General features: G+C 44.7%; 1 protein-coding gene across 1 annotated transcript in view; it reads left to right on the forward strand.

Moving 5' to 3' along the window:
• Positions 1 to 27,810, forward strand: part of LOC308280466 (amyloid-beta A4 protein-like) — an 85,044-nt gene that overhangs the window by 17,774 nt on the left and 39,460 nt on the right. The window contains exon 2 of the mRNA XM_080720740.1: positions 24,994 to 25,161. Coding sequence (XP_080576866.1) covers positions 24,994 to 25,161 — 168 coding nt within the window. The remainder of the gene's footprint in view (positions 1 to 24,993; positions 25,162 to 27,810) is intronic.

Here is a 27,810-nt window from a genome sequence, read left to right on the forward strand (position 1 = left end):
TATTGGCATCAAAATGTAATGCTCATTCATTATCCCAGTTCAAGTTTTCAAATGTATAACAATATTTTGGAAATAGCAGATCTACAAGCTCACAATGTGTCTCATCGCGACACATTGTGAGCTTGTAGATCGGCTATTCTCTATATAGGAAATGAGTGGTTCATGTATGTTTTGCAATAATAATCTAAATCTACAAAGTTACTAGTAACTAAAGTTTTCAAATAATTGTAGTGGAGTAAAAGTACAATATTTGTCTCTTGAGATGTAGTGGAGTAGAACAAATAGGAAATACTCCAGTAAAGTACCTCAAAACTGTACTTAAGTACATACAGTACTTAAGTAAATGTACTTAGTTACTTTACACCACTTAGTTACTTTACCCCACTGTTTGACACTTACATTAACGCAGGAGAGTTTTCGCTGCGTAGAGGCTTTCATCTTGCCCTCGATTTTCAGCACTGAGCGTTACTGTCGTTTCATTTAATGTATTTTTCATCAAACGGATCGACCCCCGGACGGGGTTCTCAGTGTGAGTAATTGTCAACCTGACTCGGCGGTGGTGCTGCGAGTGACGACACTGCGTCATTATGTTTTAAAGACGGCCAGGATCTCATTCTTGTAAGATCCCTTTTTTTTCTTCCTCTAATGACTGCTGAGGCGCATACACACACACACACACACACACACACACACTTACTTACTTGCTTATGGCAGTCCATCGTTGTCGATGATGACTTCATATCTCCCGGGGGTATGGGGGGGGATTTAGCGCTTGGTGCGCTCATGCCATCTCATGTGGCTGTGAAGACCAATTGCTGATCCGCACACTTTTCCACATGTGGGGCAGGTGTGTGTAGAACCTGGTTGGACAGTCCTTGCAGCGCGTTCATGCCGCTGACTGCGCTTCACTGCACGCTTCAGGGATGTCTTCTCCTCCAGGTGGGCGACACCTGAGAGGCAGGAGGAACGCCAGGTGTCTCTATCTGCTGCTATCCTTTCCAGGTTTGCTGGTGGTATGTTGCAGTTCTTGAGCAGCACCTTCATGTGGTCCTTGAAGCGCTTTTGTTGCCCTCCTGCAGACCTCTGGCCAGATTGGAGTTGGCCATAGAGGATCTGTCGCGGTAGTCTAGCTGCAGGCATGCGGATCACATGACCTAGCCAGCGGAGCTGTCTGCGTGCCAGCATGACCTCTATGCTGGCCGAGTTGGTGCGTTGGTAGGTCTCTGTGTTGGTCATGTGGTGCTCCCATGTGATGCCCAGAATCCTTCGCAGACATCGGATGTGGAAAGCCTCCAAAGATCTTATATGCCGCCTGTATGGTGTCCAGGCTTCAGAGCCATACAGTAGTGTGGACACACATACTGCCTGGTATACTGCTGCCTTGGTTGATGCCTTCAGGTTTTTGTTGGTGAAGACCCGTGATCTCAGGCGACCATAAGCGGCGGATGCAAGGTTGATGCGGGATTGAATGTCTGCATCGATGTTGCAGCTGTCTGCTAGGATACTGCCGAGGTACTTGAAGTGTGGTACTGTTTCTAGAGGGGTTTTATCAATGAAGAATGTTGGTGTGGGAATTTGCGTAGAGCTGGGTTGATGGACTATTTGCGTCTTCTTGATGTTTATCTGAAGACCAACAGCTCTGTAGGTGGCAGCTACCACATTGAGGGCATGCTGAAGGGACTCGGGGGAGTGAGCAATCAGCATGCAATCATCTGCATACTGGAGTTCACAGACTTGGAGGGCAGTAGTCTTGGTGGTTGCCTGGAGGCGCCGTATGTTAAATAGGTTTCCATCCAGGCGAAAGCTAATGCTGACTCCATCTGTGTTCTCCAGAAGTTTGTGGGAGATGAGTGTAACTGCTGTTAGGAATATATTGAAGATGACCGGGGCTAAGACACATCCTTGTTTCACTCCTATATTAACGTTGAATGGGTCAGATTGTTGTCCCCCCATTCGAACCTTGGCTTGCATGCCATCATGGAACTGCTGGAGGATGGAGAGGAATTTGGGTGGGACCCCAAATCTGCTGAGAATGTGCCAGAGGAGCTTTCTATCTACTGTGTCGAACACACACACACACACACACACACACACACACACACACACACACACACACACACACACACCACACACGTTGCTATTACTGTATGAGCACATCCAAATTGTAGAGCAGTAATTTTATGAATGCTATTTTTAACACTAAAGCTGGAGTTATATGCAGTTGCGTGTCGGTGTCGGTGTCATGCACCAAGAATAGCAGATTTACAAGCTCGCAATGCATTGTGTTTCCACATGTTGTGAGCTTATAGATCATCTATTTAGAAATGTAGACATTGGGCCTCTTCCTACCTTATAGGTGTTACCAATGATGAAAACCAATGTTGGCTCAACTGGAACAAAAAAACTCTGCAACACCAATGTTTCTCCAGGGACCCTCATTGCTTGAGGGAGTTCCAAATGCAATGGTCCCCTTACGGGTGTGTAACTCTTTTCTCAGAGTTATCCAGGGTCCTTGAAATTAAAAGGTTTGAGAACCACTCCCACTGTGCTACACATAATTGGAACAGAGCCTTCGTTGATACCATTGTTAATACCTGTTAAGGAAGAGGACTAAAGGGGAACACACACCGGACGCGGGCGGCTGCACAGCGTTGCGTCGCAGTATTGACGTGCATGAAGTGCCGCGCGGCAACGCTGGAAAAATAGAGCAGCATCGTATCGATGCGGCAGGCGAGGCAGCAGAGCTGCGCCTGCGCGCGTCTGACGCCGCCGGTGTGAGTTAGTTCATTGAAAAAAACGGGCCCGTATGTTTTGACGTGCCGCCTCCGCGTCCAGTGTGTGTTTCCCTTCATTTGGCTGCAGGGCATAGAACCTAATGTCCTCACCTTTTCCTCTTTTCTGGGAATTTTGGCCCTCACAAGTGTAACAACACACGCGCACAAACTTGTTTTCCGTGCTTGTTATCACACGGTCTCATGTGCCGTCTCTCCTCACACACCTCCCTGGGTGTCCGTGGTTGCCATGGCGTCCGTGTCTTCCCATGGCGCCCTGCATGGGGCTATAATTAGGTTTCGCTCTCTCCTCCTTCTCCTCGCGTCCCCCTCCCCACATTATATGTACTGTATATTTTCGGTGTCTTTTTTTTCCAGGATCTAGACCCGGCGCTTCCCAAATAAAACGACAAAAACGGCAGACCTAGAGGCCCAGGGCATCGCAACGCATTTTGATCTGAGCTTGTAGATCAGCTATTTTCAACATTTTAAAAACGGGGGTTAAGTCACAATTCACAATTTAGGCATTTAGCAGACACTCTTTGTCCAGAGCGACTTGCAATAAGCAAGGTAAACACACGCAACAAATGAAGGGAGAGAGTTCATCTGTAATCTAGGATAGTTTTTTAGTTACTGTATCTTTCTGAATAATCGGCAGTTGTTGAATTAGTCAAATCTATTTGAACACGCGCGGTATGTTGTGCCCAGCGGCTATATACTGTATATGCAATAGTTATTTACGTCCATTTGAATGTTGGTCGATGCACAAAACGGTGTCAGAGCCCCGGTGGGGAATTGGTGCCCGGCGGCTATGTGCCCTGGGCTATTATTTGGAAATATACAGTAATTTAGTTATTTTGGGTCACAGGGAGAGACAGAAATGTGTCTCTCGTGTCTCAAGTTGAAACATTTGGCAACACCCTGTCCGGAGCGTTTCGTATCGCACTCGTGCGGTTTCATATTGACGTTTTAAGACATCACGCGTGTCTGTCTGCATCTCCAATCAGTGGTTTATGTCCCATGTCACCGTCCAGTCGCTAGGGATTAGATCTGAAACCATAAATACATGTATTTCTCACACTGTCAGAGCTGGGTGTTGTCTGTGTGGTCTTCACGTCTGCTATGCAATTACAATACCAGTGGTTCTGAAATGTTTTAATTTCACAGACCACCATAAGTCTGCGGGTCCATTTGGTTCCATCTGTACACTCTCAGACTAACAGTCCCGCGAGGGTCCATTTGGTTCCATTTGTACACTCTCAGAGTCACAGACCTGTAAGGGTCCATTTGGAACCTCCTATAGAAATCGGTATAGGGAACCTTAAGGAACCGGAGTGGTTCAAACCTGAAAGGATCCCAACCCTACCAGTCAGGCACCTGCACACATAGACATCAAAGTGGGCTTGAACCCCTGCCATTTTATCCATCTGTAAAAAGTGCCCTCTCCAGACCATGAATGCAGTTTTTACTATGGTGAAAGAAACGCAAATGCCTCCTTTCCATGCCATACCTGAAGGCAGCATTCAAGAGAATTGCCTTTTCCAAACTCTCCTGAACTTGAACGCAGCATCTTATGTTGAAAGAATTGCCCTCTCTGTGTAGATTAGAAGTCCAAGCCATTACGCCACACCTCTAGTATTGACTTGATTATGCTTAGTTCAGTGTGGTGTCAAGCATCGAAAATAGCCGACCTCCAAGCTCACAACACGTCGTGAGCTTGGAGGTCGGCTATTTTCGATATTTCCACCAAAAGGCCCTTTTAGAGATTTTAGCCCCTGCCTCTCATTCTGTGCACGTACGTACGTCTCTGCTACCAGTCGCTTTGGTATTTTACGGCGTTGCTTCCTTCCTTGCATTATTTTATTTGTGAGGGGTGTTGGTTTGGAGCGGGTGGGGGCTTTTCTTGGAAATTGAAGTGTGAAATTGAAACACTCGTTTGAAATGTCAAGCGTGTGCGTGTGTTTACTGTATGTATGTGTGAGAGAGAGGGAGAGAAACCTGAGAGGGGTTGTGTCAGTAAATCACTAGTGTGTTTCCAGACCGTTCCCTGCTATTTCTGGGTGTGTGTTTCCGGTCTGGGTCCGCTTGTTGCCTTCATCCAGGCAGACATCCTGCGATTGTACTGCGCCAGCAGGAATACTGCAGAACCGTGTGCGTGCGTGCGTGCGTGCGTGCGTGCGTGTGTGTGTGTGTGTGTGCAGTGGCGTCACAAGGGGGGGGGGGGGGGGAGAAGTGGGACTGAGTTACTAGGGCCCAACGTGGAGGGGCCTTCATTATTGTGTGCTTTAACTATCGAAAAATAGCAGATCTACAAGCTCACTGCGCGGCACCTAGTGCCGCGCTGTGAGCTTGTAGATCTGCTATTTTTTAAAAGTCGTGAAAATGTGTGCAAATCTTTGTGTTTTTTTAAGCGAACATTTGTAACTCAAATATTTGCTTCTTGGGGGTCCCTGGAACTAAATATTTTGAGATGGGGGTCTGTGGCCAAATACATATCATTTTGGGGGTCCTTCACATGACAAAGTTTGAGCAACACTGACATAGAAACATAGGTTTTTCAAAAAACCTTAGGAGGATTTTCCCAATTTATCAAAAATAGCAGATCTACAAGCTCGCAGCGCTGCACTCGGTGCCGCACTGTGAGCTTGTATATCTGCAATTTTTCAATAGAAGCACAAAATGTGCGTGAATCCTTGTACCCAGGGCCCAGAATTTGGTGTGACACCCCTGTGCGTGCGTGCGACCGATATTAGGGAAGTGACAGCATACTGCGGTTGTTGTGAGAGTCCGTGACCTATATTCCCTGTGACAGGCGATGGCGCCTTGAGTCGATCACATGTGTGACATACTGTATGTGTGGACTTATACAGCGCGCTTATATTTGCCATTCATACTTAATGTGTTCTCCATGTTGTTTCGTCTCTGACCGAGCTGAAACCTTGCTCCCATTTCAATCCACTCCAATCCACTTCATTTATAGAACATTTATAAACGTCTATGATTATTTTGGGGGAGTCATATAGTAGATTATATATTATCATGATTGATTATGTGTGACGTTATTGGAGTACATCATGTGTTCATTGATTATATTAGTATCCAGGTCTTTATGATGATACTAACACTTGATAGTTAGGAGTCGAAAGGCCTTCAGTAGGCCTCAGTAACTATTGTTTTGGTAAAGCCTATCTTGCATGTCCCAGAGGCCTTGGAGCCACACAGTATAACTAATGGCTATCAGGCCTAGTGGAGACATCTATGCTCTTACAAGCCACCAACTGTCATAATGTGTAAGTACTTTAATTTAAGTCAGTGGTTCTCAAACCTTTTCATGTCAAGGACCCCCAAATCGACACTTTATTAGCCCACGGACCCCCATTTAAAAGATATCCCTGGGACCCCCATAAGAAGATGTCTACAGCTCTAGCAGGGATTCTCAACCATTTTAATTTCAAGGACCCCCAGTTTGACATGCATTATTAGGCTACGGACCCCCATTTAATGGCATTTCTATCTCTGGGACCCCAATGTATATTGTAAAAATCTATGTTAATTTAACTCAAAGTGTACAAATGGAACCAAATGGACCCCCATTTGGTTGTACACTTGATTTACTGACCCATAAGGGCCCATTTGGTTCCTAACTATCATTTAGCCGGGGACCCCCTGGAACTCCTCAAGAACCCCTGGGGGGCCCTGGATTTTACCATAACTTTAAGTGATGGTAAAATCTACAAGCTCTCAACGCCTCGCTGCGAGGCGTTGAGAGCTTGTAGATCTGAAATTTTTGGCTAAAGTTCTCCTCAGAATAGGGATGCAAGGGTTCAAGTTGTTAATTTAAAAGAATGATCCTATCACACAAGGATTTGGCGGACCCCCTGTAGTAACTCTGAGGACCCCCTAGGGGTCCCGGACCCCCTGTTGAAGACCCCTGGCCTACAGTATAACAACGTTTGCGTTGGGGTGTATTACGCTGCAAGCTTTGTGATCCACCCGGGCGCAGTACGTTTCAATGAGGACGGAGTCTCATGGGCAGAGGTGGCCTGCATAATTATACCTCAACCAATACAGGGTTATGGGTTCAAATCCCCAAAATGCACTTGCATCATCAATGTTTATCTTTTCTTAATTTGTTTTCTCTTCGTCGCTTTAAGCGGTCTCCAAACGGTAAAAATAGATGAGATGCTCAATCTGTCACAGAGGTTTATACTTTAAAATCCAGTGTTAAATTAACTAGGGGAGGGGGGGGGCATACGCGACCCTGCGGCTTCCGTTTTGTAAATGCTCCCGAGTTACAATCTGTGTTAAATTAACAGTCAGGACTTTAGTGCGTACAAGTCCCAGATGTGTGTGTGTGTGTGTTTGTGCTCAGGCCATCAGAGCACCATCTGTGCGTTGGAGCTGGTCCGTGCGTGGTATCACAGCTCCCAGCTGAATCCCAGAGACGGGTCAGTGCCAGTTTATCAGGCCAGCAGTGCCGTGTCCAGACACACAACACCTCCCCTACCAGTCAAATAACCTCACCTCCTTTTGTTGCTGTTTGCTTTTACCGTTTTTAGCCCTTTTACCTTTTTTTTTGTTGCCCTTTTTCTCCCAATTTAGTCATTCCTCCCTACACTCAAATGTGCACAGTCACTGCTGTTGTATCCCACTGGCTTACCTGCCAGTGAGGAGCCCCCACCGGGAGGAAGTATTACTCCTCCCGCCCAACGCTCCCATCCCAGCCCGTAGGACTATGTGCAGTGACAAGTATCACCCTCCCTGGCTTCTTTATCCTACAAATAAAACCGCTCGACAAAGCCGGACACACGGTGGTCGGGTGGTGGAGGGGACTGCCCTTAAGTCCGAAGGTTCATTAGTCCGAAGGTGCATTAGTCCGAATTTAGTTAGGGTTACTGAGGTTAGGGTTAGGGTTAGGCATAGTATTGTTAACAAATTCGGACTAATGAACCTTCGGACCAATGCCATGGCATCGGTGGTGGATTCGAACACACGACCTCCCACGGTGGTGGGTAGGCACTTTAACCACTGTACCACCGGAGCACCCTTAACATCATGTCCTTAATATCAACATAGAGAGGTTCCCCTGCAGGTCAAATGACCACAAAGGAACCTCATATCTCCAAAGTTTCAATTATTTGTTTTTGTCGCAATTTTTTGTCCCAACGAGCTTGTAGATCTGCTATTTCCACTAGTTTAAATAAGTTTTAAAATCGTAATATGTGTACGTTTTGGACATACAAGGTTTCCACCTGACAGCCACGACATGCACCCAGCGTTTCCGCTTCGTGCACACGGCTCACTGCACCCCCCGCCCCACCCCCGATGATGACATCTCTACTCTCAGGTGACGTGGGACAGCTCCCGCTGTGGGACTGTTGCCATAGCGACGAGGGTCGAGGGGCTTGTGACAGACAGGCAGCACCTCCGGGGGATGATGAGGCTCTGTGCCGCGTGGCGCCACGGCGATTATCACCGTAGAAACCAAACGTCCCCGCCTCCTCTTCTTGTGGAGATAACATTCAGTGGGCTACAGTAAAATACAGTATTGTGGGGAAAAGGAACAAGCTCACAGCATTTTCTGGGAAGATATTTAGTGTAAAAAATGTGGTGCTGTGATTTCTTTCCCCCCAACAACATAATCATCAGAAAGTGTTAAAATTGTGTTTTTATGTGGCCACACCCACCAGTTCATTAAGTATGCCCGCTTGTCAGGTGGGTGGTGACCCAGCTGTTGCTGGATTGTGAAGGGGAGGGGATGATTTTATGATGTCATTTGTGTATTTCAGTCTGGCCTTTTGACCCAGAGGCTTTCAAGTTTTCAGGATTCAGGAAGTAACCAAACATACATTGGGAAGACATATTTGCATATTATAACCACACCTTGGGGGTCTGTTAGAGTAATGTTGACTCCATATAGACACATACAAAACAGAAGAAGTACAAAACTATGGCACCACCTCTTTAAGTGAAAACACAAAAGACACTATAGAGCCCTGAGGAACTCCACTCAACCTAGCTATCCTGAAGAGGTGGGTTTTGACTGAGGTTTGGAGCAGGGAGGGGGTGTTTATAGGAGTGCATTCCAGAGGGAGGGGGCAGAAACAGAAAGCCCTGCCCCCCTCCCAGGTACTTGGCCTGGGGGGGACCTAACCGCTTCACTGGACCCGAGGGAGTAGGAGGGGACATAGTGTTGGAGAAGATCAGAGAGGTAGGGGGGGACAGGTGATTGAGTGCCTTGTAGGTGGTAAGCAGGAATTCATCATGGATTCTTTGTTTGAAGTTGGACTTAAAGGAATAGTTGACTATCTTATCAATTATTCACCCCACAAAGCCTTGAGTTCATGGGGATTTGTTTTGGCGCATTCCCGAGCCAATAATTAAATATTCTGATCACGCCACAGCAGTAAGGTAAAACTATATGAGTAGAATAATATAAACTCCCAAACGAATCTTAATGGTGCATTTATATAGCGCCTTTATCCAAGGCTCTTTACAGAGATTGTGCATTACATTCACTCATTCACACGCGCATTCATACACCGATGGCGGAGGAAACCATGCAAGGCACCAACCTACTCACCGGGAGCAACTAGGGGTTCAGAGTCTTGCTCAAGGACTCTTCAACACTAACTCTGTGGTAGCCCGGTATTGAACTGGGAACCCTGCGGGAACCCTCTGTGTTCTAAGACGGCAACTCTACCCCTGAGCCACTACCGCCTCTACTCTCACGGTGTATTCAGCACTGAGAGGCCTGCTGATGATCCAGGATCAAAGAGAATGTTTTAAATATGGTTTTGCTCTTGTTAAAGATTGAACTCCTAATAACTTCAATTATCTCAGGAATACGAAACAATATGTAATTACATGTATATATCCTATCCATGAATTCAAAGCTTCACGTGGTGAGTGAGAAACAACTTTTAAACTATTCCTTTAATCCTGGGCACAAGCATCACGCCCTCTTTGTTTTTGTTTGTCCCTTCCCACATAACATCCCTTTAGGGTGGAAACCTCATCATGTCTAAAATGTACCTTTCAGGAATCAAAAATATCAAAAGTAGTACTTCTGATGCTTTTGTGTGACGCTGTAGTATGATAATGTAGGGGGAGTTAATTTACAAACAAATATGGCGTTAATAAATATAAAGGCCTATACAGTATATATACTTTTTACATTCGAAAAAAATTGGAGATACAAGGTTTCTTGTCCGGACAGCAACGATCATATCGTCGTTGTCGGGCGGAAACCTCGTATCTCCAAGTTTCAAATGTGTACGTTCTTTCGCAAAGCAAAGCCCTGCTTCATCATACAAGGCCGTCGCACAAAAGTAGTGAAAACAGCCGATCTACAAGCACACTTGCTTGTAGATTGGCTGTTTTCACTAGTTTAAATCATTTTTAAAATGATAAATGCAAAACGAACGGCTTTGGACATACAAGGTTTTCACACCGACAACGACGATATGCAAAGAAGAGAGGCCGTGTGTGTTTTTTTCCTGCGGTTTTACTGGATAGAAGCCTTGTTGGTTGCTTGTTCTTTCATCAGGCTGCGCTGTACGGGCCACGGCTCTGTAATTGGAATTTTGGCAAGAGGGGTGTGTGTGTGTGTGTGTGTGTGTGTGTGTGTGTGTGTGTGTGTGTGTGTGTGTGTGTGTGTGTGTGTGTGTGTGTGTGTGTGTGTGTGTGTGTGTGTGTGTGTGTGTGTGTGTGTGTGTGTGTGTGTGTGTGTGTGTGTGTGTGTGTGTGTGTGTGTGTGTGTGTGTGTGGAGAGAGGAGGGTCTGGATGCCCTCTAATCAGTGGAACACACCCCCACTGGATCAGCTCCCAGACACACATCAAACACCGATACCAGCAAACACACACGCACGCACGCAAAATGCTAAACGCACACGCCAGGCGAGCACGACGTGTGATTTACACCTAAAAATAGCCGATGTACAAGCCCACACAGTGCGTGGCCGCGCGACGCGGTGTGGGCTATTAGATCGGCCGCTTTCGCTGTGCGGCATATAGCACCGGGCATCGCATTACGTTAACACGCTTGCCCGCGGAAGTTGACTCACTTGGCGCGCGCAGATGCTTGAAGCGGAATCAAAGACGATCAGAAGGTTTTGAGTTACAGCAGCGCGTCCGGCCTTCCAAGTGATTTGTGTATCATCTGTTCATCTGTGCGTGCGTGTGTTTGTGTGTGTGTTGGCTGCGTGGATGTCTAGCATTCTGTCGCCGTGCCAGCCTTATATAATTCAATCGTCGCTCGCCCCAACAAACCGAACTACAGAGATTCCCACGACCCTGTGGCCTGTGAACAACCTGCCCTGGAAGCAGATATCGGCCTCTGTAGCCTACCACGACTTGACTTTTTCACGTGTTAACTCATTGACTGATTTGAGGGGCGGCCATAGCTGAATGGTTAGTGTCCATACCTAGGTCTCCGGAGGTCCCAGAGGCCGCAGGTACTATTCCAGCTCCAGCTATGTGTCGAAGTGTCCATGAGCAAGACACCTAACCCCTAAATGCTCCCCTCCCCCGCGCTCCTTGTGGGCAGCACTGGGTTCAGCTGGGTTAAGCTGAAAACTGAATTTCCCTCGTGGGATGACGTAGGTAAATTGTTCTGATTTGAAATTCTGATTTATCACAAGTTTCCAGAGTTCTTTTTATTTTTTATTTTTTTTACTTCCTTGAGTTCTTTCTATCTACTAGGCATGATCGCGATCGCTGAATTGCATGTTTGACCCCCATACCAACCCCATCTTTCAAACATGGCAGCCATGTTTGTTTACATTTGAAGAAAACATAATGGCTGCTATATCATGAATGCCCGAACGGATTTCCAAGCAGATTTTTTTTGTTTGAAAGCTGTGAACAGCGTGCACACATGTGGTGCACTATAGAAGTCTATGGAGACGTGTGGCATCAGCGAATGAGTTAATTCGTTTGAAATATTGGACTAAATACAATGTCTCATGGCTCTCTTATGCTGCGTTTCCACGAACCAGTCCCTGCACCGCAATCAGTGGTGTGAAGTATCAAAGTACATGTACTCAAAGTACTGTACTTAAGTACAGTTTGAGGCGTTTTTACTACAATTTTCTATACTTTTACTCTGAGGCAAATATTGTACTTTTACTCCACTACAATTATTTGAAAACTTTAGTTGTTTGCAGATTCTTATTACAAAACATACATTAACCACTTCAGCACTATTTAAACTATGGCTATTTGAAAATAGACGATCTACAAGCTCACAACACATGTTGTGAGCTTTTTCTGCATTGGAGTATTGATACTTTTACTGAAAAAATCATATACTGCTCAGCTCAGATCTGCCTATGGGTGGCGTCAAAAGACGTGAACAGGTGTCCTAGAATCAGTAATCCTGATCCATTCGCGACAATCCGTTTGAAAGATTCAGGCTCTCACGTAGTGCGCGGTTTTATTACATCGTCCCATAGGAATCAGTGATGTGGTGTTTACCCCCGGGCTCCTACCAGCCAAACCGGTGTCATGTAACACTGCTCGCTACTCGTTTGTGTTTGTTTGTTTGTTCTTTGCTCTGGATTTGCTATGATTTGTACTTGCCTTGCTGTGATTTGCCCTGGTTTTGCCTTGGATTTGTTGACATGTGTTGTTAATAAACTGTTATTAACAACGTCCATTCGGTTCCATTTTATAGGCTCTGTGTTTACAGCCCTGTAAGGGTCCATTTGGTTAGTACCAAATAGCTGCAGTATGCTGCCTGCACAGGTGATTTGCATTGGTTTACAGGATCAGTTGGCCACTTGACTGCATTACATTGTTGTCTCCACCAGCCGAAGGCTGAGGGAGAGTATGTTTTCCCCTCCGTCCGTCCGTGCGTCCGTGTGTCCGTGTGTCCGTGTGTCCTCGCAGTTTGTGTGCAGCTAATCTCAGTCGCCGTTGGCCCGATCGCTGCCAAACTGAGCACACACACTCCCTGGATGCCAATCTAGAACCTCTGCCCCACATTTTTCAAATCAGCCTCATGGTGGCGCTATAACAGGCCGATTTGTGTGGCCTGGTTGTTACCAGCTAATCTCCGGCGCCGTTGGCCCGATCGCTGCCAAACTGAGCACACACACTCCCTGGATGCTAATTCAGAACCTCTGCCCCACATTTTTTAAATCAGCCTCATGGTGGCGCTATAACAGGCCGTTACAAAGGAGTGTCATTGACCATAGTGTGCTACACATAGCAGTGGATTTGAGATGGAGGTTAGCAGGGGTGTCACAAGGGGGGGAAAGTGGGACTGAGGTACTAGGGCCCAAGGTGGAGGGGCCTTAATTATGTTATACTTTAGCTATTGAAAAATAGCAGATATACAAGCTCACAGTGTGGCACCGAGTGCCGCGCTGCAAGCTTGTAGATCTGCTATTTTGGAAAAGTCGTGAAAATGTGTGCAAATCTATGAATATATGTATATTGTTAAGCGAACATTTGTGACTCAGATTTTGCTTCTGGGGGGTCCCTGGAACTAAATAATTTGAGATGGGGGTCCGTGGCCAAATACATATAATTTAGGGGGTCCTTCACGTGAAAAAGTTTGAGCACCACTGACATAGAAACATAGTTTAAAAGAAGAAAAAAAAAACCTTAGAAGGATTTAGAAGACATTTATAGAATCGTGTCAAAAATATTCAAAGACTTGCACACAAGATTTTTCAAAAATAGCAGATCTACAAGCTCGCAGCTTGTATATCTGCTATTTCTCAATGGATAAAGCACAACATAATGCATAATGTGTTTCCATTCCTGGGAGGCCCGCAGTGAATCCTTGTACCCAGGGCCCAGAATTTGGTGCGACACCCCTGTGGTTTAGGTAGGCCTACTTACTGTGCCATTGAAACCGGAGATAGGGCTGTAACCTGGACATGGTGTGTGTCTGTCTGTCTGTTATCACTCAAGCTGTACTGCTTTGTCCCAGTTATCTGCCGTGATGCCAGGATAATATGTCGAACGTACAACAAAGGTGTGTGTGCACATAATGTCTTTGTGCGCGGGTCTAGGCCACTTATGCAAAGAATGCTTGCGTGCGTGTGTGCGTGCACGTGTGTGTCCAGGGTTCTGGGACGGCTTCCATCAGCTCTCAGTGCCTGAGCCGCTCAGATAAGACGTGCAATTAATAACACAGCAGGGGCAGACCCTACTGTCTGTGTGTGTGTGTGTGTGTGTGTGTGTGTGTGTGTGTGTGTGTGTGTGTGTGTGTGTGTGTGTGTGTGTGTGTGTGTGTGTGTGTGTGTGTGTGTGTGTGTGTGTGTGTGTGTGTGTGTGTGTGTGTGTGTGTGTGTGTGTGTGTGTGTGTGTGTGTGTGTGTGTGTGCGCGTGCGTGCCAGTGCGAGAGGAGAGTGCAGTGAGGACATTACTCATGTATATGCGTGTGTGCGTGCACTAACCACATGAACGCTACCGACCCAAATTCTGGACACCATCTCATGACAGGCAAACACTCCGCGCGAACATTTGGTTTAAGTAGCTCAGCGTTAATGGCGGTGACATTTTGGAGCTTGCACTCTTCCTCAGACTAGATGACTATTCATGGGTTGCATTTGTACTCTTATAACGGCCCTGTTGAGGACCAACAAAGGTGTTTCAATTTGTCTGATTGCCATAGAACTAATGTTCTACGGCAATCAGAACACCTGTGTTGGTACTCAACATGGCCGTGGTAGGACTACAAATGCAACCCATGAATAGAAGTAGCTTTTCTGTTAATGAGAATATTTTAGTTGGATTGTCGGGACTCTTTTCATTCCCAAACCGGTGGTTCTCACACTTTTTCATGTCAAGGACCCCCATGTGAAGATGTTTTTTTTTTCTCGTTTTTTTTTTGGGAAATATCTTGAAAGTGCGAGAACTAGCCTACTGATTTAGACAAATACATATAATTCTGTTGGTCCTCCACATGAAAAAGGTTTGAGCACCACTAATATAAATACATACGTTTTTTTCAGAAAACTGTCAGTATTTAGAAGACTTTCGTATAGAATTAGCCCCAGGTGACAAGGGGATAAGAACCCCTTGTCTAAATGACTGAATGGCCTCCTGTGTTTGACTCCATTGTGTGTGTGTGTGTGTGTGTCTAGTTGCTCTTATCTTACCAAAACACATACACATTACACACGCACGCTCGCTCGCACGCACGCGCACACACACAAGCACGCAGAGGACACACAGGAGCATCCGGCCTCACGAGAACAGGATTGCTTTGATAGCAAGACAACCAGAAGGTCAAGCGCTGACCCCCTCCCGCGGTCGTACACAGATTGAAACACTGAGCACAACACAATGACAGGCAGCATGCAGAGACTGTACATGAGAGAGGATGCATATCGTCGTTGTCGGGTGGAAAACTTGTATGTCCAAAACAGTTTGTTTTGTATTTATCATTTTTTAAATGATTTAAACTAGTGAAAACAGCCGATCTACAAGCACGTTGGGTGCTTGTAGATCGGCTGTTTTCACTACTTTTGTGCGACGGCCATATGATGAAGCAGCTAGTGCTTTACTTTGCGAAAAAAATTACAAATTTGAAACTTGGAGATACGAGGTTTCTGCCCGATAGTGACGATATAGTTGTCTCATAAATGTGTGTATGTGTGCGGTGTATACAGCCACCAAATCGCCTTAAATCATGTTGCAATCCTCTTCATTATTGCGTTATTATTAAATTGTGTCTGCTGAGTGTGTTTTGCTGTTTCTTATCGTTGGTTTACTTTCATCCATGTTCGTCTTGCGAGGCAGCGCTCTTGTACAAGCAGCATTATTATGTCTCCTTTGAAACTAGCATTCATAGCAATTTCATTAACGATGATTACGTAAATTTATAGCTATAGTTGTTTTACATCCTGTATCCGTCAGTAGACTATATAGAGGTGCATTATTTAGAAATACACTCATTATCTGGCTTTGAGTGCTCGTTACGAATCAGAGCAGATGCTCATTAACTAACGTTGCCATTTTCCTCTGAAATTCATTCAGTTTATCCCGTATATAAACATGATTGTTATCCGATTTGTAACTGACATGCAGATGCACGTTGAAGGGTCCATTTGGAACTCCGCTCAGGGAACCCTGAGGGTTCCAGGAGGACCCCACTTTGAGATCCACTGATTTAGCGGGACTTTGGCTGACGGGTGAAGTGGGCCGCGAACACTTTTCAAGATTTTCAAGTGGGACCTGATCCAGAAAAGATTAGGAACCACTGGACCTACTATGTCTTGGGTCAGTATGTCAACAGACTCAGTACAAAGGTTAATCCTTTGCTTTGTTCCAAGATTGACTTTTGTGTTGATGTTTGGACACAGCGGTTCAGATCAGGTTCAGCAAAGGACTCAGCAAGCAACGAAACATTATACCTTTTGACGTCGAGGTTTCATTTTTGTATTTATTTTTAGCCGTTGCTTTTGTTTTGTCAGACTGTAGAGTAAAATGTGAGCGAGGGACTAGAACTAGACTAAAAGTGATTTTATGTTTGGTTGCACTCGGGTGCTGCGCAAATAAACACAGCAGATCTACAAGCTCACAGCACGACGCTCTGCAACACATTGTTGGTTGCTGGCTGCATGCTGAAAATAGAGGATCTACAAAGTGTAAAATATGCCATTACGACGCCATCAAGGCCCGACAAAATATTCTTGTGCCGCCAAAATCGACCGTAGATTCAGTCGACAAACATCTTATATTTAGTCGACTAAGACTAGACTAAAACTGAAACATTTCAGATGACTAAAATATTACTAAAGCCCCCCAACAGTTCCATTCTGACGTGACTATCATGGAGGATTGAGAGACCCAGAGGGAAACATATTCATCCTGGCCAAGCTCGCGCCGCCTTAATCCTCAGTACCCAGATTAGACTGTCCCTTCCCTGGAGGCTATGAGGCTAGAATGGCTGTGTGTGTGACTGTGTGTGCATGCATAGTAAAACATATTTTTTCTGCATCTTAATGCATTATGCATTATGTGAAAAGTATATACTTTTCACAATAATGAAAACTAGACCTTACCCGTTCGAATATATGTGCTGCAAAATATGTGCAGAGTGTGGGTTATGGGGAAAGTAACTGTAACTGCATGGTGCGTGCGTGAGAATATGTGGGAGCATCATAATGTAAGGAGCAGCCCATGGAGGAGTGTATATTTATGATGGATACAAATAATTTAACAGCTAAATTAGGTGAATAGAAGTATGAGGATGTATTTGCTCCACATATTTTTTCTATACCCGTTGGAAGATGAGACACACATCACCCGTTGCATGCGTGACCCATGCAGAGAGAGAGAGAGAGAGAGAGAGAGAGAGAGAGAGAGACTGCAACATTCCTAACTGTGAGAGAGGTGTGTGTGGGCCCGGAGCTACAGATCCCATGGCCTGGAGGAACGGACCGTAACCCTGACAACAGGCTGTAGAGCTGTAGAGTGAAGAAACGCTAATAAATAGCTATAATTTTGGGAAAAATGAAATTCGGGCTCCGTCACCGTGTGTATAATGCTAATGGCCAATGCCATGTTAAATTTGAGATCAGTCGCTGAAGCGAGTGAATAGATAATGCATTTTGTGACCTACTGACTGACTGACTGACTGACTGACTGACCTCTCTCTCTAATTATAGTATGGATATGCTCAAGAAAGTGAGTTTGTATGTCGGCTATTTTCACTACCTCAGGCTCTTTCAGGGCCCATCGTTGTGAGCTCGCAGATCTGCTATTTTCACTAGTTTGGGTCACAGGAAAGATTGGCGGATTTAACTCTTTGGTCTCGAGCTAAAAAGTTTGGGAACCACGGGCTTAGTAGGATGCCAGTAAGTTCAAGCATCATGGGTCCTAGCAAGCAACATCCAAAACAAAAATATAAAATAAAATAATAGAGCGTTCTGAAGGAAGGTAATCCCCTTCCCTATCATCATTTGACCCTCTCTGTCTGCCTTCAGGGCCTGTCGGATGATTTATCTGTGCTTCAATATCCCTCTCTTTGTTGTACTTTAACGCACTGCGGTTCTTTCGTCATCTATTCCCCACCTTGCGGCTTGGTTCCTAGCACTCAACTGATATATTGGGTTTGCCAATATGTTAGCCGACATGTAATTATGATGCCAATTTGTCCTGATGTTCAAACTGGCATCCGCATTTGGATACGTCATTATCCAAAAGACCTTGGGAGCTTGTAGTGTAGGCGGTACATTTCTTGTGTGAATAGTACATTTTGCATTTGCATGGAAATATAGGTCAAAACATGGGTACGCTAGGACTCTCCAAAAGCAGTATTAGCAACCGGGGACACTAAAATCTCTGCCATCGGTTGGACTTTACTTCCCGTCATCCCGAGATTCTTGATAAAGATGCATCATTCTTCTACTATCTCTATCCTGTTGAGACGGCATTAGAGGAAGATAGACACACACACACACACACACACACACACACACACACACACACACACACACACACACACACACACACACACACACACACACAGGGTGAAGGGAATTATTTACCAGTCAAAAGAGGTCGACATATAGAGGTAATTTGAATGTTTGGGCGAGCGGTTGGAACACATTTGCCTATCTAAGCCTTGGAAGGACAGGAAACTGATTTATAACTCCCCTAGAACTAAGGGTTAGCATGCATCAGGCTCAGAGGTTGGTGGATGAGGTGATTCATTCATGTTACTTATACACCCCATGAGTGAATGAATTCTACACCCCATGAATGAATGAATTCTACACCCCATGAATGAATGAATGAATGAATTATACACCCCATGAATCAATCAATTACACTTACACATCCCATTAAACCTTGAATTATTATTATTATTATTATTATTATTATTATATTATATATTCTGATGACCGGCAGAGTCTGGACTGGAGACTCTTTGAGTGACTCCACCGGATGTTGCTATTTTTTGTTTAAAATGAAAAAATGTTAAAGCTCTATATTCTGGTAGTAATTATTGCTATATAGAGTGTTAGTTAAAGTGGGTATGCGTGCGTGCGTGCGCGGCTGCAGTGTCAATTAGTCAGAGGGGTGGGCCCGGGACCGCTTTCGAGATCACGTGGTGTGAGTTTGTAGGTTGGCTATTTTAGAAAAAAATAAACAAATCAATTATCTTCAGAGTCGTTTAGCAAGCCTATTGATTTTAGCTGGACTAGATGGATCCAAATGAGTTCTCGGGACAATGCCTTGAGGTTCCCCCAATTAATGAGCGGTATGCTAATTCAGTTAACACGTTTCCTGTTTCCTCCCAGATGGCACACTCTGTGTGTGTGTGTGCGACTGTGCGTGTGTGTGTGTGTGTGTGTGTGTGTGAGAAATGTGAGTGACAGCCCCTAAATAACCCTGGCTTGTGCAGATGGCCCTGTAACACCTCTAATGGTCCTCCAGCCTTGAGATGCCATCCGGAGGGAGGCGTGCACGTGTTTGTACCACTGTACTTGCGAGGACCCATGCCATTGTCACGTACCAAAACATGGCTAGATCTACAAGCTCACAACGCGTCGCGATGTGTTGTGGGCTTGTAGATCTAGCTATTTTTCGTCTTTTTAAGCTTACGGACAAAAATGGCAAAATGTATTAAAAGTTGCATTCATAAAATCGTATGTCCACAAGTATACTAATACAAACCTGTGTGTGTGTGTGTGTGTGTGTGTGTGTGTGTGTGTGTGTGTGTGTGTGTGTGTGTGTGTGTGTGTGTGTGTGTGTGTGTGTGTGTGTGTGTGTGTGTGTGTGTGTGTGTGTGTGTGGGGGGGGGGAGATTTGTATGCGTCGGGGTCTTGTGTGGCCTTGCATGTTGTCCTCTGAAGGACGCAAGCTTCTGTAAGTGCCATATCTGACACAGGAAACAGTAACATGATCTGTGTGTGTGTGTGTGTGTGTTGCTGTACTGTATTTTATGTCTGCCTACTGTATTACCCGCTCTGTGGCCTTGTGGTTAAAGAGTGTGTGCCCTGAGAGACCAGGGGGTCGGGGGTTCAATCCCCGGCCGGGTCGTACCAAAGACCATAAAGATGTTACCCAATGCCCCCCTCCCGTGACATACTATCATTCCCAGGGGGTCGTACTTATACATCAAACTGCCTCACGCTACGGACACAGGATATTGATTGGATGGTTGATGTTTAGACCGACCAACGCTCTTTACTTGAATGTCCCCCGATGCTTGTGAATTTTCTTCGTTTTTCTGGCGGTGGCACATATGATTTGGAAACAGTTTATTATATATATTTTTTTAACCACTATTCTGTTGCTTGTACGTGTATGAGTGACAAATACACCCCTCTTTGTTTCTTGAATCAATTTAGCATTGGTTAAACATTACACCATTGCATGGATGTTTTGCATTTCATTGGGAAATAAATATAAAATATACATATTATTTTCAGGGGCCGTTTTCGGCTAGACTTTTCAAGCGAATCTGCACTTTGAAATGCATTAAAACTCAATTATAACGTAGCTTTGACCCATAAATAAATAAATAAAGCTGCGATGATATTTATGGGGGTTGGATACTTGGATTATCCGTCTCAAGCGAGTTTCAAGTCTCTTGAAAGTTTATTTCATTCCATATTTGCAACCATGAAATTAATTGAATCTGATGCTCTCCTTATAAATTAAACCACTTGATCTGCACTGTAACTTTCCTCTTGACTGATTCTTTTTACCATTGAGCTAATGGAGCCAGCCAATCATTATTCCTCAATCAATGCCTCAATCAATTTAATTGTGGTATTTCTCAAAGTGAGGTCCAGGGACTCTCTGGCTTACTTGAAGGGGTTCCAATTGACCCTTACAGGTCTGTAACTCTGAGAGTCGACAAAATAGAACCAAATGGACCTGTGAGGTTTAATTTGGTTCTATTTTGTGCACTCTTGAGTCACAGTGGTCCTTGAAATTAAAGTTTGAGAACCGTAAGGTCCACAGTACCAGCTCTTGACAGTGTGATGTAAAAACCGGTTCCGGGAACGGTTCCCAAATGAGATGGAACCGGTTCCTCAACGTTGGATCTGGTTCCTCCGGATTACGGATCCGGTTTTTACATCACGCTGTCAAGACCTGGCACTGTTATTGGTGACTGTCCCAACCACTGGCACGGTCCTCTCTTTAATAATTCCGCTTTCCCAGACGGCAAAAATAAATGCTGATTGAATATATTTCCCCCCCCCCAATCTTTAGCTTTAAATTCCATACGACTTGATCCCCGTATTAGCGCTGTGAGCCCAGCTCAGAGGGAATTAAGTGTGGAGGGGAAAAAGTGCAGCAGTCAACTCTCCACCTAAAAAAAAAGAAAAAAGAAACTCCATTAGTTTGCCTGCCTGCCAGGCCACCATTAACAAGATTAGGGGAGGGGTGGAGGGGGTGGGGGGGCACACAATGGCATGGTGCCTCCCTCTCCCTGTGTCCCTCACCAGCCTGCTCCAGCTCCCATAGTCCCTCCTGTATTGTTGAGGCTCATTTGCCAGTACAATGCGGTTATTCAATGGTGTGTGTGTGTGTGTGTGTGTGTGTGTGTGTGTGTGTGTGTGTGTGTGTGTGTGTGTGTGTGTGTGTGTGTGTGTGTGTGTGTGTGTGTGTGTGTGTGTGTGTGTGTGTGTGTGTGTGTGTGTGTGTGTGTGTGTGTGTGTGTGTGTGTGTGTGTGTGTGTGTGTGTGTGTGTGTGTGTGTGTGTGCGCCTCTCCTAAGGGAACTGGGACACAACACCTCCTTATGCAGGCACACACACACAAACAGACAGACAGACAGACAAAAGATACACACACGAAACATATAAATAAATATGCTGATGTTTTTACATGGGCTTGAGCGTGAGCGTACACACACACTCACACACACTATCTCAATATTGCGCTCTCTTATGAGGCCTGTATGTGTCGTACCAAACAGGCATCCATATGCACCCATACGCAATGCGTATTATTTGACGATTATAATAACGGGCAGGTCTACATGCACGTCTGTCCTCTATACAGTGGTGTAAAGTAATACTGTAAGAGCAATCTTTAAGGACTTTTTTGGGGACTTTTATGCAATAGGCCAGCGGGCAGCCCTGTAAGTGGAATTTTTGCTGTGTTTTTTACTTTGCTGAAGTCATTCCAACTCTCAGTACTTTTACTTCTACCCAACTACACCTCAGAGGCAAATATTGTACCTTTTACTCCACTACAATTATTTCAAAACATTAGTAACTTGTTACTTACTACTGGTAGATTTTGTACACACTTCAACACATACATACATTAACCAAGCCCTATGCTATACATTTCGGCTATTTTCAGTGTACTTTTATACATTTGAAAACTTTGGAAATGGGCCTGCATAATGAGTACTTTCTCCTTTTGTACATTTTGATACCAATACCGTTGTACTTTTACTCAAGACAATTTTGTATTTCCTGACTTTTACTTGTAACAGAGTGTTTCTACATTGCAGTATTGACACTTTTACACAAGTTGTGCGTGCGTGCGTGGCTGTGCGACTGCTGGCTACAGGAGAGCTGAGCTTTACGTCTCCTTGCCAGCCTTACATAACCCACTGGCAGATCTATTCTCTACTGTCCAGAAACAAAACACTACAGTGTGCATGTTTTCAACCGTCAATAGACTGCTCTGTTTAACCCAATCCAATGATTAGGTTTCCTTGACTCACTAACTGCACTGTCCTGCACAGTCACCACACCCAGAGTCAGCACATCAGTGGTGTAAAGTGGTGGTTCTCAACCTGTGGGTCGGTACCCCCTTGGGGGGGGGTCCCCAAATTATTTTGGGGGGTCTCCAGATGATTAGCTGAATGTGCAACATTGTTTTCTCACTCAACAGTAAACAAACCAACGTAAAGTTTTAAGTGTATAGAGGGAATCTTCACAATTCCAAAGTGACAAATTACGCACTTTTTAATGCCTCTAAAATGGCAAATTAAACATTGGCCAAACAAATGTCAAATAATTGAGGGTGAAATTGTGAAAATAGCCGATCGTGAGCATGTAGATTGGTTATTTTCACAATAGAACCGTGTTATACAAAATGTAATGCCTCAACTCTTGGTGCTCGTCAGGGTGGGGGGTCCCCAGTTAAAAGAATATTTTGGGGGTTGCGGCCTGAAAAGGTTGAGAACCACTGTTGCAAAGTAACCAAGTACAATTTTGAGGTATTTTATACTTTACCAGGAGTATTTCTAATTTACTGTACTTTTACTTCTACTCCACTACAGCTCGGAGGCAAATAGTGTACCTTTGACTCCACTACCATTATTAGAAAGCATTAGTTATTAGTCCTCCTGTTTGAAGATTTCGATTATTATTACAAAACCACTTCAGACTTATCTACTTGTGAACGGGAGTTGCAGATCTGAAAGCTCACAAAATGAGATTTAGGATTATTTGACAATACAACAAAAGGCCTTTTAGGGCTGAAGTGGTTAATATGAGAACACATGAAGGAAGGAATAAAAAAAACTACAATGGCATGACGTATGAATGGAATCGGACGAGAGGGACGCGTCCATGCAAGAAACAGTAGTCTGTAATTTCTGTTCTCTCTTTCTCCCTCTCTCTCCTCATTCCCATCCTTCATAATCCTTTCTTCACCTCCGTATCATGTTATGACTCTCCTCCCCCTCCCCTGTTGAACCCGCTCACCCTGTCCTTTCTCTCCATCCCGTATGCTAATCTTCATCTATTTTCTCTCTCTCGCTCTCGGTCGTTGAGGTCTCCTGCTAGTAAACAATGAATTGTTGCCATACAGCATCTTTTCAGTCCTGGATGAGCTGCTAACAACTTCAACCTCTGCAGTCTTAGCCTAGCGCAGCTAGACTCTCTCTGCCATTGCTAACACAAGGCAGTGTGATATTGTCTGGCTATGCAAGGCTACCGCAGTCTTTTGTTGTACGTCAAAAATAGCCAATACCTACAAGCTGAGCTTGAAGTTCGACTGTTTTTGCCAAATGTTTATTTTTGCCGATTATGACATGCGCACTTGTGCAGAGTGTGGCGTATTGATGGTTAGATGATAGATGATATCTCATCTCTCTCTCACACTCACTCACTCTCTCTGTTTCTGTCTCTCTTTGTGTCTCTCTCTCTCTCTCCCTCTCTGTCAGTATTCGCTTCTATCTATCTCTGTCTATACTTTTCTCTCTCTTCTCTCTCTGTAATGAAGTCATTTTCAAGCTTTGTCTCGTCAGAGCACAAAAACTGCCTAAATAAATAAATATCGGTATGTCAAAATGGAGGATTTCAACACAGAGCGTTATTGTAGTCTGTGGTTGTCTGTCACACACTTAATGCAGGAAACGTTTTGTATGAATAAATGGTAGTTTAACCGAATTAAGACCCCAGGCGATTCTGCCTACTAAATCGCTAGTTTTCAAACATTTCTTTTGTGTCATGGACCACCCGAAATGATATTTATTTGGCCACGGACTCCCATTTGCAAATGTTTTGTGCCAGGGACCCCCAAAAGAGAAGATTTGTGTGTGTATCATGTACTAAATTGACCCTTACAAGTCTGTAACTTTGACAGTGTACAAATGGAACCAACTCGTTCCATTTGTACCACTGATGTACCATTGATGTACAGTATGCATATGCTGCTATGCTCACACACCTTCATGTCTTATCTTAGGTATTATGTGGAAAATGTAGATAATTTGGTTATTTTCTTTGATTCTTTTATCCCTTGCCTCCCTTCCCTTCTCCTTATTTTCTTTCCTTTTTCTATGGACATAGTACAATGTTACTATGCACAGAAACAAACAATTCTCCCTTTATTGATAGATACAGTAGACTGACAGCCAGGAAACTGGGAGAGAGAGGTGGGAGGGTGACACTGACTCAGCAAAGGTCGTGGGGTTTTGGATTTGAACTGTTGGCTCCTGTCAACAGTTCACTCACTCTCTCTCAACTCCTCACAAGCAGTTTGTGCTTGGAAGGCCACCTGGCCTGGTTGGGGCCTAACCAGTTCCTTTTCAGTTGCCTTTTACACACTTTTATACAACACGCACACTCCACACATCCATACACCACAGACATTACTGATTACTGACTTGTTCACACCTCAAATCCAGTTATGATTTAATACTTGCTTTATAATTATTTATTTAAAAAAAATAAAAAAGTTTCACTTGTGTTGACTCCCTCGCTATGCATTATCCCTATTGCATGACACAATAAAGCTGATTCTGATTCTCTCGGTCTCTCTCTTCTGCCAGGTGCCGACAGACGTGTCCATGGGTCTGCTGGCGGAGCCGCAGGTGGCCATGTTCTGTGGGAAGCTCAACATGCACGTCAACGTGCAGAGCGGCAAGTGGGAGCCCGACCCCTCGGGCACAAAGAGCTGCATCGGCACCAAGGAGGGCATCCTGCAGTACTGCCAGGAGGTGAGGACGGCGGCGTCACAATGGGGGGGAAAGTGGGACTGAGTTAGCCTGGCTTGGCCAGACTATATACTAATGCAGCTAACTAACTGCAGTTCAGTACCCACCTTGTTTTAACATGGGTGGATTGTTTAGCTGTGCTTGGCTAGGACTGAGTTACTAGGGCCCTAGGTGGAAGTGCCTGGAATTATTTTATATGGCCGCTCTACGTCCTAAGCCACTGTCGCCCCATGGCAAAGATTTGAGTTCGCATTTAAAAAATCACACCCAGTCTAAATTCATTAAGCGTCCCGTGAAGCTTGGCCAATGAGCCAAGTGTGGGATATACGTACCTACATAAATACAAACAGACAAAGCCAGATGTAGGAGCGGTTGGCAGTAGCACCCCCCAAAATATACATATTCAAAGATTTGCTAGTTTTCACGATTTTTCAGAAATGGCCGATCTAGAAGCTCATAGCCTGGCCCCTAGTGACATGCTATGAGCTTGTAGATCTTCTGGCCCAACAAAAACAGGGGTCCTGACCCACAGGTTGAGAACCACTGCTCTAACCTAACCGTCCTTGGAAAAACAATATACTGTAGATAACTGGAACCAGGACGTGAATTCCACTGCCTCCCTTGTCCATGTCTCCCCCGTCAAACTGCTTTCCTGTTGTGCTTCAGTACAGGAACATAACAAGGGAAGTGGCCTCATTCGTTCAGATGTGTCTAATGGTTGCGTGGTGGAGATAACCTCCGGCGTACGAAGGAACTAACGTTCAAAGGAGGTTATATCCTCATCACCCAAACATTAGCCACGAATGTCGGAATACAGGAGATAAAAGGGAAGTCGGCAGCTGAGATGAGACACTGTAAGTGATATGAAATGACAAGCATGCAAATGAACCCAAAGGGGAGATAAACTTTCATCATTTCATTACTTTTGATCCGGGTCCCGCCTTGAGACTCTTGTGAGAGAAGTAAGCAAGCAGATATATGAAAACAAGCCCAAAAGAAGTGACTATAGGCCAAAGAAACAATCCGCCACTACTGTACCAATAGTTTCATGCGACTTTACAGGAAAAATAACAAGCGCTTATAATAAGCAGACATGGCAACACTGCCAGACATGGATTGAGGGGGGGCATGGAAGTGTACTGTGCCGGGGGGGTTACAGTGAAATGTGCGAGACGATACGCGTTTGATGTAGAGTCAAAATTTTATCGAGGGGAAACAGGCCCGAAGGAATCCCATTGCTCTCGCTTCCTAAAATAACAAATGTTCTAAATGTGAAATAATAATACTTTTGTTTTCAGGGTACATTTGCACATACTAAACATTAAATGTGTTCCCTGCATCTATCCGTCCTAACCAGGCCTGGAATTTCGTCATTTTAGGGGCAAGGCCACTTGGCCTTTGGTGTTTTGAGGGCACAAATGCCAGGGCAGGAAGGCAATACAATAAAACAAGATTTTAGTCCATTGAAAGAATGTGTTGAATTTAAGCGTTAGGGATGATAACCTATTAATCTGCAGTGAAATAGATAAATGATGGTATTTACAATCTGATCCATGCTCAACCCTGCACCAACCAAAGTCACTGGATTGGTTTAAAGATGGGGACTCAGGAGAATTAAGATTTCAGAATCTCAACAAAAGACACTGGTGTCTGCATGACAAGAAAGAGACGACAGTGTCTACTGTCTATTGACAAGAAAGAGATAGAGGAGAAAGTGGTACAGTCAGCTGGGGCATTAAAGGAGTAGTTCACTCCCAAAATGACTTTTTTTTCTATTGATTAGTCATGCCATGGAGAGTAGAGTTCAATAATATTTTTAGTTTTTCGTTGCATTCCTAAGACAAAAATGTGATAACAATAAATGTACCCCCATTCGTTCCGGATGGGGACCCGTTTCAAAACGGGTCCCCATCTGGAATCAATGGGGGTAAATTTACTCGAATCAAATTTTTGTCTTAGGAATGTGACAAAAACCCAAAAATATTATTGAACTCTACTCTCCATGGCATGACTAATCAATAGAAAAAAAGTCATTTTGGGGGTGAACTACTCCTTTAAGGCCACTGTGGCCTCAGGTCATGCCATTGGTTTGAGGGGCACAAGGCCAAACTGAGGGGCAATGGCTGCCATGGCCCACATGAAATTCCTGCCCTGATCCTAACTATTAGGAGCAGGGGTCCTTTAATACATTTACCCATCCTAACTAATGGGAGCAGTGGGTGTTATTATTAATACATTTGCCACCCTATCTTATTGTGATGCGAGAGTGCCGTCTAGCCAATACCAACTCAGGACTGTCATGAATCACTGCCCGCCCCACTCTCTCTATTTAGCATCAGGGTCTGGAGCTCTACAGCAGTGGTTCTCAACCTCTTCATGCCGCGGCCCCCAAAATAATCATATTTTAACTGGGGACCCCCTCGCCTTGACGAGCACTAAGAGTTGAGGCATTACATTGTATAACACAGCTCTATTGTGAAAATAGCAGATCTACATGCTCACAACGCCTCGCGTTGCGAGGCGTTGTGAGCATGTAGATCTGCTATTTTCCAAATTTCAGCCTCTAATATTTGACAATTTGACCAATGTTTAATTTGTCATTTTGGAGGTCCTTAAATTGTCACTTTAGAAATGTGCAGATACCCTCTATAC

The sequence above is a fragment of the Nannobrachium achirus genome (genome assembly GCF_963921795.1).
Source record: "Nannobrachium achirus genome assembly, chromosome: 24".
NCBI classification, from domain to species: Eukaryota; Metazoa; Chordata; class Actinopteri; order Myctophiformes; family Myctophidae; genus Nannobrachium; species Nannobrachium achirus.